Source organism: Amborella trichopoda, chromosome 8, assembly GCF_054954075.1.
Source record: "Amborella trichopoda isolate Santa Cruz 75 chromosome 8, AtrichopodaSantaCruz75HAP2 v2.0, whole genome shotgun sequence".
Lineage (NCBI taxonomy): Eukaryota > Viridiplantae > Streptophyta > Magnoliopsida > Amborellales > Amborellaceae > Amborella > Amborella trichopoda.
In genome coordinates this window covers 42317226-42327794 of record NC_142343.1, presented here as the reverse complement: position 1 = coordinate 42327794, position 10569 = coordinate 42317226, and the positions used below count along the sequence as shown (strand labels likewise).

At 35.7% G+C, this 10569-nt stretch overlaps 1 protein-coding gene across 16 annotated transcripts; it reads right to left on the bottom strand.

Moving 5' to 3' along the window:
* Window positions 1-497: 497 nt before the first annotated feature.
* Window positions 498-9254, bottom strand: LOC110007077 (BTB/POZ domain-containing protein At1g01640). Of its 16 annotated transcripts, none has more exons than XR_016061754.1 (8): window positions 9019-9108; window positions 8730-8857; window positions 5132-5224; window positions 4707-4813; window positions 4421-4627; window positions 3224-3305; window positions 2836-3117; window positions 498-1025 (listed from the first exon to the last, which is right to left on the bottom strand). XR_016061754.1 is itself a non-coding variant. In XM_020666020.2 (8 exons), exons 4-7 carry the CDS (start codon window positions 5217-5219, stop codon window positions 2877-2879), a joined length of 831 nt encoding a protein of 276 aa, XP_020521679.1. In that variant the 5' UTR covers window positions 5220-5224; window positions 5566-5623; window positions 8811-8857; window positions 9019-9097; the 3' UTR covers window positions 498-1025; window positions 2836-2876. The 16 variants fall into 16 exon arrangements, 12 of the variants coding, with proteins under 12 accessions (XP_020521679.1, XP_088731202.1, XP_088731203.1 ...); XR_016061755.1 differs by having other exon boundaries at window positions 4734-4813; XM_020666020.2 differs by adding an exon at window positions 5566-5623 and having other exon boundaries at window positions 2836-3305; window positions 8811-8857; window positions 9019-9097.
* Between the last annotated feature and the right edge of the window lie 1315 nt (window positions 9255-10569).

The following is a 10569-nucleotide window of genomic DNA, read 5'->3' as shown; positions in this document are numbered from 1 at the left end:
TCAAAACAATCATTACTTTTTTATTAAAATATTATTTAAATAGATAGCTTTACCATTAAACAATGGCAAATTTAAAATTTTTATAAAAAATACAATGACAGTTTAAAAGTTAGTGTCGTCAAACTTTATTTGTAGAGTACCCTTATCCTTTAATTAAAATTTTTAATTTTACCCCTTATGATAATGATAAAAATACCCTTTGTCTTGTAGTAATATTTACAAAATTACCCCACAAAAGTAACTTTTTTTTTTTGTTAAAGAATAGACTACAAAATAAATAAATTCACCCTTCACAACTCTCTTTATCTTGAACCTTTTGTAATTTGAAAGGTTGTGAAGTTTAAAATATCCCAAAATATATATATATATATATATATATATATATATATATATATATATATATATATATATATATATATATATATATATATATATATATATAATAGATATTTACAATATTATGTACAGTACAAATATATATTAATAAGACCCCAAAATTTTGATGTCAAAAATATTTGTAAATAAAAATTTAAAATAAAGAGCTTTCCAATTGTCCGGTATTTCAAATACTGGACTACATGTTATAACTACCAGATAGCAACTTAACAAAAGAGCTAGTTGTCTGATAATGTGAACACCAGAAGCTCTTGGTGATTGCATAAGAATAGGCCTACTGTTTGGTGTTGTCGTTGCTGGATATAAGGGCAACTATGGAGAAAAAAAAATCCGCAAAAAGGGTAGGAGGAGCGAAAAATGGGGTCCCACAAGTTGGGCACTCTGTAGTACACAACACAAACAGGACACTCTTTACAGCACACTATATATAACAAACGGGGAGAGGAAACCTGGACAGATAAGGAACCAGAAAATGAACTGCACAACTAAAACCAAAAAAGTGGGCCATTGGTCAAAAAGTTGCAAAAATGGAGCCAGTATCGGTCCCGTAGGCCACTCCGTCTTAGGCGAACACGACAGCTGCAGAATAGGCCCCCCGCTGCACATGCGAAATGGAGACAAAAATAGACCTGCACAGTTAAAATATAATGACGACCATATTATCAAGAAAAACAGAGTAGCGATGAAGTCTTCCACCGATTTTGTGATTCATTTCTCTTTTAGTATTTCCAGATTATGCGTTCAAGGTCATTTTAAAGCCTTTGATACGATAGAAGCATCATTTATGTCAACGGTTGACAATTCTATACAGATGCATTTGTTGTTGGGTGAAAGAGAAGTCAGGCTTTTAGCCTCTTCTGAGATCTCTAAACCTCCTCCAAACATCGAGCAGAAGCAGAACCTATGAAGCTGAGGAAGCCTGGTTACACTTATTGATACAATTTTTGTTTTTTTGTGAGATATAGTCCGACATTATAGATAAACCATAGTCAGACATTTAGTTGAATTGATGGTGGTCCAATCAGTAGTTAACTGTTATTGAAAATAATAATGTATGCTATAACTAGGGTCAAAAGTTGTAAGCCATGTTCATCTCACAAAAAATAAGAGCCCCGAAGTATTTAGATTTTGAAATAACATAACAAAAAGTGATTGTGTACGAGCATCTGTTTACCATCACCAATTATCTGAAGTGTGAGGACCCAGAAAAAGAAATTTCAACAGGCCTGAGTCAAGTTGGATCAGGAAGAAAAATGACCACTGCTCCTCCAAGTTACCAGCTTAGTACAATATACTATAGAGTTTGGACAAATAAACTACCAAAGAAAGGATAAAGTTACCTTCAAAATGAGGCCGCCTTGTAATATACTGCATTATTCTCAGCACATTGTTTAAGCAAAAATTAAATGAAATTACGCAGTTTCATCATTAAAAGAATCAACAGAAAAGGATAGATAGCCAAGTTACAAGCAGGACATTTAGGTGCATGATCTCTATATTTGTAGATCTTTTGATTTCGAATTTGTTCAATAAATACCACAATAAACCGTGATTTCTAATTTGTACAATCAACTTAATGAATCGTAACCCTAAATTTGGTGTGGCATTCAAGTGTAATGCTTTATAAACACCCTAATTATCAAGCCAGGGGTAGTGACAATTATTATAAATACAAATTGCAAAATCACCAGTGCAAGCCACAAAGGAAGAGAAATATGTTTCTTACAGAACTCTACCCTTAGCCAATCTGATCAAAGGTAAAAAATCAGGTTTGTTCAAAATTGGTCAAAACCAATTATTAACTAGTTTTAGCCGATTCGTTTAGTAGGTTTTAACCGATTCAACCAGCTAAATAAAGTCAAGCAAATTAATTAAATGCATTTTATATTTTTAACCTATTATATCTTTTTCTTTTCTTTTTTTGAAAATAAAGTCCAACCAATTCAATCAGTAGTTGGATTGGTTTTGACTGAGCAAAACCCTAATTAGTTCGGTGGTCGGTTGGAACCTAATAACAACGCTTATAACTTGCATTACAAATAAGAGAGCCAAGGTTAACCTAATAACAAACCTTATAACTTGCATTACAAATAAGAGAGCCAAGGTTTCTACATCAGTAAAACAAAACTTACAATCCCCTTTTGAGTTTATCTTAAACAAGCTCCTCCAATTTTCTCGTCTTCATTTCTTTTCTATTTTCTCCTACACATTCCCCCATCATTTATAGACCATCGAATAACTATTACCATGGATTTCCCAATGAAGAGACCAAAAAAAACAGATTATACTGCTCATGATGAAATTAGCCTCAAAATGATATGACAAAATCACCCAACATAATCATTTGTAGATCAACGACATAAGAAATCTGCCATGGCAATGAAAAATATAACTGAAAAAGAGAAAATTTATTAAAAAAAATTCATGTAAGTTACTTACCAGTATCATGAAACATTCCACCTCAAATGTGGGTTTTAGCCCTATGATCCTTGGATACGGGCCCTAGTGATCGCTACTGAGAGCTGCGTGTTCGAGTGAGCAAACTTTACATGTTTCTCAGAGAAGAATATCTCATCTTGGTACATGACGATGGTCTTCAAGGCAATTTCCTTGAGGGTTACATTAGAGCATTTCTCGGAGAGCTCCAGTACCTTAAGAGCGTTTGATGAGTCAAGAGTCTGAACGATTTGATGCACGCACTGCTTTTGAAGAAAATGGATACTGAAATTATCGGCTGCAATCATGAGTGCATGAGCATGTCTACTGAATTCCTCATCAGGTCTATACAGAAATTCCAAGAAGGCTTTGAGCTCTTGGGAATTCATACCAGGAATGGAGATAGTCTCTTTGGGAACTGCTTTACATTCATCAATTTCTAGCATAGCTTTGAAAATGGGAGATCTAGATGACTGCAACAGCAAATATAACTCTTATTAAGTGTTGAAGTTTCTTCCTTTTTTTTTTTTTTCTACTGTCACCTGTGTAATTAATGTCTCATATTAACAGATAAAATGGCAACCAATTAGTAATAATATTGTTACCAAAAGGGCCCCAAAAGATCTAGATGCAAATTAACACTAAGTAATGGAATGATCAATGAATTCTGGACATATATATACATGCATGATAAAATAATGTGTCATAAAATAAGGATAGCTGACATTGAACAAACCAAAACAAGATACACAACTTTTAGTTTGTGTATATTGGGCATCTGTGACTCGCGCCTTGACCATGTGTCATTGTTCAAGCCCCTAGCTAGAGGTGGCAATGGGCGAGGTGGCCTAGCCACATCAGCCAGCACAGCCCTAAGGAACTAGGGCCTGGGCCACATGATGTGGCCTGAGGCCCATGCCAGGGCTGAGCAACCATGCCCTGAGGGTAGAACCGGACTGAGCCATGGCTGGCCAAATCCGACCTTGTCTTTTTAGGTTTTTTTTTTATTTTTTTTGTTTTTTATTTGGCTTGGTCCGGCCCGGACATGATAGGACTAGGGCCAGGCTTGCACCAGGGCCTCTGTGACATGTCCTGAGCCTACCCTATAGGGACTAGAGTCAGAGCTGGTCGTGCCCAGGCCTGAAACCTTGCCACCCCTAGACCTATCTTAAGGTCCCAGAGGGTACTACCTTTAATCTTCTACACCATATTACCAGAACCTTGTGTGATCTTCTCATGACATTTTTCAATTTCAATTATATACAATCTACAAAAAATCAACTAGGTAAAGGTACCCAGCCATTGGCCAAGGCAAGTTGCTTGGGCAAGTCCAACTAACTTGCTGGAGTCCAGCCTGACCCAAAAAAATAAAAATAAAAATAACAAACAAAATGATGTATATTATATAGCGTCCCTTTTGAGTGTTGGTCAAATAGTCCCTTAATGAGACGTCTCCAATCCGAGAGATTTTTTTTTTGGAATGCGTGCTTCTTAGGTCCCCTAGCTAATTACTTTGACATCTAATGGCTAGGAGTAATCGTAAAATATTTAGATTATAAAAATTTCGTAGTAAGAAAACGCAGTTTACCAAAACTGCTTTGTGTGCAAGTGCTGCAGGTCCATCTTGAGGTTTCAACGCAATATCAGCGTGAGTCCCATTCTCAATACCAAATTTGAGTTCCTCCAAAAATCCAAGTCTTTCATTCGAACCATCGTTACTCTCTTTCACTTTCACTAATTGATCATTTACAAGATCCAAAGTCCTCTTCACTTTATTGAAAACTAAGGAAAGAGCCTGCAAGAAAAGTGTTTCAAGATTAAAAAGGCAATTAAATTTGAGTTCATAAAAAAATAGGGATAAATATTTATTTCACATTGTGTGTAAAAAATCTTAATTGGACCCTCAATTGGCCGAGGCCCCAAATACGAATCCCCTGATCTGAATCGGACGATCCCCACTCCCAATTCGGAAGTGAATACACTGTCACAAAGAAATAAAAACTTACTAGAAAATAGCAAAAAAACAATGGGTGACTCGACCATACCAAGTCAGATTGCAATTTTTCAAACACTCATTTTCGAAAGAGAATCCTTTTAAGATCAAACACTATTATGATGTAAAACATATGGTACAAAATATAGCGAAGGACAAACTCTATTGGTTCGTATTCAAACCCTCAGCTCCCATAATCTGAGTGTTTTACTAACTCTCTCTCTCTCTCTCTCTCTCTCTCTCTCTCTCTCTCTCTCTCTCTCTCTCTCTCTCTCTCTCTCTCTCTCTCTCTCTCTCCGTACTTGCCTGATCTCCTGTGGCACCAGCAGATGTGGTTGTTGCAGTCCCTTCTGAAGCCCTTCCACAAAGTAAATAATCTTTTGCGCACCATCATAGAACCTGGTACAGTACTTAAATGAGTTGCAGTAACTGCATCAAGTGACAGTACCAGAGCCAAAGAAACCGCACGGCATTCTTGTTGAGTGTATTTTTTTTTTGAAGATCTCCGGTTGATCAAAGCAAACTAAAAAGAGTTATTGTGAGGTGATTTGGTTAGTGCCAAGCATCTCAATATCCATATTTTGAAATACATGTTTCACTTATGATTAGGACTGTGTGCACCAATGAAAGAATAAAAACGCAAAATAGTTGAAATGTAATCAAACTATCTAAACAGAGAGGCAAAATTCTTATTAGTACCAAGCAATCTATATAAGCAAATTAAAACATTTGAAACTCACCCCCCAATTCCTAGCCATCTGAATCTTCCACTGTGACTGAACTACTCTCTCTTCCTATCTGCCATGGTGCTCGTCGTTTAGAGAAAAAGAAGTTTCGTCATTGGGTCTCTTCCACTACCTCTACTAGTTTTTTGCGGAATACTACTTCTTTTGGGAGAATTTCTATTTTATTTGAAATACGTTGGTGACTATTTGAAATACTTTTTTGGAAATATATTGGTAAGACTCTTTATGAAATTTTGGATCAAATCAAAATTCTTCAGTTAATCCCACTATTAGTAATCTTATCTGAAAATCAAAATTCAAATATATTATCTCCATGAGGATAAGAGAATTTTCAAAAAACTTTGACTTTTGGAGGGCATGGAAATAGGGAAAAAGCGTTTTTAGAGACCCTTTTTGAAAAAACATAAATACATGTTTATATCAGTTCCAACAAAAAATTTGATTGTTTGAAAATCGTTTTTACTGGATTTCAAAAAAATCAGAAAATCTTGTTTTAATTGGAAACCTGAGAACTACAGTTTAGCTTATCAACTGGAGTATTTTAACAAACCCTCTCGTGGAAAAAGCAGACAAGAAAATCCTACTGTTAAAGAACACTTTCCTTAGGGAAGTACAATGAAATAGTTTCTCCTGAGAATCATCTTAGTAGAAAACAATGCAAACACACATTTTTACGAAAGCTGTAGATATTGGTAAAAATAACATTTACGATTTACTAGTAATTACCCTCAACAGACAACATACAAAATGAGTATTTAAAGATCATAAAAAGCTATTCAAAAGAATCACACCCAGAGTGCATCTCCAACCAAAATTTGAGAGAAAGTATTTCTTCATTAATTTCCAAACCATACATTTAATTTTTTTGTAATAGTTGAGGAACATTCTTATCATACATTGGATAGTAAAGCCCCTCGTATCTATAGGGATTGTAGTCTACTTTCCCAAACTAAACCTATTAGTAAGTTATTATAAAAAAAACTTATCCAATTGTAAATCAATTGGACAAACCAGAAGAAAGAGTGATGAACATATACAACTTTAGTAGCATTTCTTGTTTTAGTTGACAAGCAATATACAACTAGAAAAACTGGATCCCGTGCAACTCAAGATCACAATCCCTAACAAGAAGGATCTAGATTCCAAAGTTTAAAAATCACAAAGTGAGATTCTCTTTATTGGAGCACAAGAGGGAGACTCCATAGCAGAATGGACACCTTGGTGGTGATCCCAGTGACTATTGACTTTTTTATCCATTTAATTCATAGTCAATATCAGAAAGGGTGCTTTTGGCTGTATGTCTGAAAGTGGTATATGTATGAGGGTAAACGAAAAAGTAATGAGATTCCTGTGAAATGTGGTGGAGGGTTACCAGAAACACGACATCAAAAGTGAAAATTTGACGTGTTAGTATATTTTAAAATGTAACCTTGAACTTGTGGTCATAAGTTACTTTTCAATTTTTGACCATAGAAGAAAAAATCAACCAAGAAGTGAACTGCATTCGATACATTCATATGACAATAACATCAAGGGGGAATGCTTGAACATTGGATTGACAAAGTCGTATCTCAAGGAACACCACAAATAAAGGGATTGAAAAAATGTCCTGCTCTCAACACAAAAAATTACCATCACTGAAAAGGGAAATTAGTGCCATAAAAGTAAAGCTTTTAAAATTCAATAAATACTGTGTAGTTTTCTTAATTCAATGTGCCATGTGATTTTTTCTCAGGTAGCTATATATCCCCAGATAGCATTATCAATTCAAGATATAATTCTCAAATACCACAATCAATATAAATTTATTATTACTATTTGATAATGTACAATATAAAATTATTATTGTTACAGAATGGCTTTCATTCAACTAAACACACCCAGTGGTCCTCTTAGGTAGGTCGGTAGCTAGTTGCATGCATAGTAGAATGATCATCAGACACAGTAGGTCCCAGCAAACTAACAAAAACTTAGGAAAAATACAGATATCAACTTAAAACAAATCTGACCACAGAAAACCAATGTTCTTCTACCTAGGGGGGAACTAAAATTGAATTTATACATAAATGGGTGGTTAAGTGATTCTCTAAACCCTAACATTCACTTGTGAAACTGTTCAAACAATGTTATCAGATTCACTTCAGAGTGCTCTTTGTTTGACCAGGAAAGAAAGTGCTTCAGCACTTCAGTCAATTTGACAGAGTCTTCAAGTGTATTACTAAAAACAAAAGATAAAAATCCAAAATTAAATTAGGTATTTGAAATAGATATGTCCGAAATGAAGTGTATTTTCCAAAGTTTTTTATGAAATTGGGTATTTGTCATCATTTCAGGATTTTTACCATATTTTTGGAAAATTCGGGCTCATTTCTACTATTGTATACTATTATTATCAAAATTCTGGCATAGATTCGCCTCACTTCACTCTAAGGACTGAACTGAAACCTCGAAGCAGGAAGTGTATCTGATAACAGGTAGAAGCTCGCAATCAGAAATTCTCTAGAAATTTTCATTCCATTTAGAGTGTGGAGAGACGAATCTTCAAAATTAAACCAAATGAACAACGTGAAAGAGAAAAACATTCAAGTAAGAGAGCGTGAGAGCAGAATCCTCTAACACAGAAGAATAGTGTGGAAAAGAGTAAAACGCTCCCAAAGCCATTCATAGAAACAAAGAATTAACCCCAAATTAATAGCCGCTCAGAATCAACAATCTTAGCAAGAACATCCGATACATAGCTCCCATCACCACAAAAGTTGAAAGCGCTCTCCAAGAAATGAAATTCGTTGAAATGACCGAACGATATAAAAACCAAATGGAAAAACTAGTGAATAACCATAAGGGCAAAACTGAAGGGTAAAATAAGATGGAATGACATAATGTACGAGCAAAAAGCTATTAGACTCAGAGAGGAAAATGCAGTTTGTATACTACTGTGCACTTCTTCTTTTATGGGTAGGAAAGACAAATTAAAAACAACAAAAATGCATACACCAAAACTAAATCAAGAATTAATATCACACACGAAACTGCAAATAATAAATGAGATAAAAAATTATGCAAGATTGCAATAAGTTAAACCAGAAGCTTTATGGAGAAAAATGAGAGCATAACTAATATAAAATAGCATATAAAGAGATCAACGATGCAAGACACACCTAATACACTCAGAGAGGAAAGCCTATATGCTAGCATGCAATTCCTCTACTCAATAGGGTACAGAGAGAGAGTCTAAGCACCTTAGGGGGGCGAGGCGATTCTAAAGAGAGAGAACCTACATATTTCTCTAGACAGAGAAGAAATAAGAAACGAAATGAGAAAATGCCAAAAGCCAAGCATCAAAATTAGGTTAACTGTGCCTGAGAAACAGTCTACCTCACTTCACTGAAAAAGTAGGAAAGAGATACGAAAGACACAAAATAAATACGTATTGGAGGTTGGGAATACCTGAACATCTCTTTTTGCGTTGTTCACCCGATCTGAAACCAGAAAAGGAGCAACCACATTTCTACATAACGGGGAGAGAGGGGAGGGGAGGGGCGGGAGAGGGCTGGAGCATACCGAAGGGCTCTGCACAGCGCTGCATGGACGCTTTACTGTCGTTATCGGGTGAGGTCCTGTGTAAACACGTGTTAGACGCGTGAATCATATTGATCTATACAAATACTTCCCGTGCGGCTGGCAGCAGGCCGCGCCACACTAAAAAATTCAAAAGGAGGTCTGGACCACTACGGGACAGACCGATATGGCCGCGGGCCTGACCCGGCCCGGAACTGCCCTCTCACACAAGAAAAGCCTTATTTTTTTTAATCAAAATACCATCATTTTAACCAACGTTTCATACTCTCTCTCAAAGTTAGAATGTTTCGGACCAACATAAGTTGAATGTAGAAGCCGGATTTGTGCTAGACGGCCAGAATTTCGATAAAAGCCGGCCCTTACTCAAAAGGTGATTATCGAAAGCTGGTCCAGCGACATTTTGTGTAGGACTGGCACTGCATGTCACGAACCAATCCGGTCCCGCACATGTTGAGCCTCATATTTTGGAATTATGGTTTGGGTTAAAATGAAAGATATTTCCATCTAAAATAGTCATTTTTTTTTGCATGCAAAAATAAACAATGATAGGATTAATAGTGTGATATAAAAAGTATTTAAGGAAAGGTACGCCTAGAAATACAATTTAGAGGTATCTAGTTTACTCTTTTGCCTATATCAACATTTCCTTAATTTTCTTAAGAAGTGAAATGTCGTCGTGAGAGACACAAAGTATCCATCGTCTTTTAAAAGAGAACAGCTCTGGAAACCTATTAACTCGAACCTAGGAGGTGATGCATAATATGTTTCACTTCACCTTGCAGCATGCTATTAACAACATATAAATAGGGAACTTTATTTATATCCTTTCAACACAATGCATTATATACTAATGCATTATATACTAAAAAGGGGAAACTTACCAAATCCCCCACGTATAACATTCTCCTCAAAATACGTTCCGTACGGCAACCAAAAAAACTTTTTTCTCTCACTTCCCCTATCCCATTTTTCACACTTTTCAGTATACTTTACGATAAAAATGCCCATAATATTTGAAAATGAACTTTTAATTTAAAATTTGATCCCGCAAATCAATACTTCCTCCTCTCTCTTAACTCCGTCCGACTTCCAATCTTTCCCTCCCCTTCTTCCTTATTACGATAATGCACGCTTATATTACATATGGATTCATAACTGAATATTAATTGTTGGTTTAATGAGTGTTATGAAACTAAAACACTCGGTCGACAATATTAAATAATAAAAAATAAAATTTTAGGAACGATTTTTGTTTGCTTAAAAGAAAATCAATTTTTTTGAATTTTCTCTCATTATACTTGCCTAGGGCCGGGCTAGACCAGCATGTTCTCTATGTTCCACCTTGGGCTTGGGCTTGGGTCTAACCTGATCGAGCCAAGCTGGACATGCCATGGTCCTCACACCACCAAGGCCTGGCCA

Coding starts and splice junctions, on each gene's coding strand:
- LOC110007077 (XM_020666016.2), bottom strand. CDS start 8,766: ATGCTAGCATATAGGCTTTCCTCTCTGAGTGTATTAG. Junction 4,814..5,131: donor CTGGTGCCACAGGAGATCAG/GCAAGTACGGAG, acceptor TCTTTGTGACAG/TGTATTCACTTCCGAATTGG. Junction 3,306..4,420: donor TTGCACACAAAGCAGTTTTG/GTAAACTGCGTT, acceptor TTGCTGTTGCAG/TCATCTAGATCTCCCATTTT.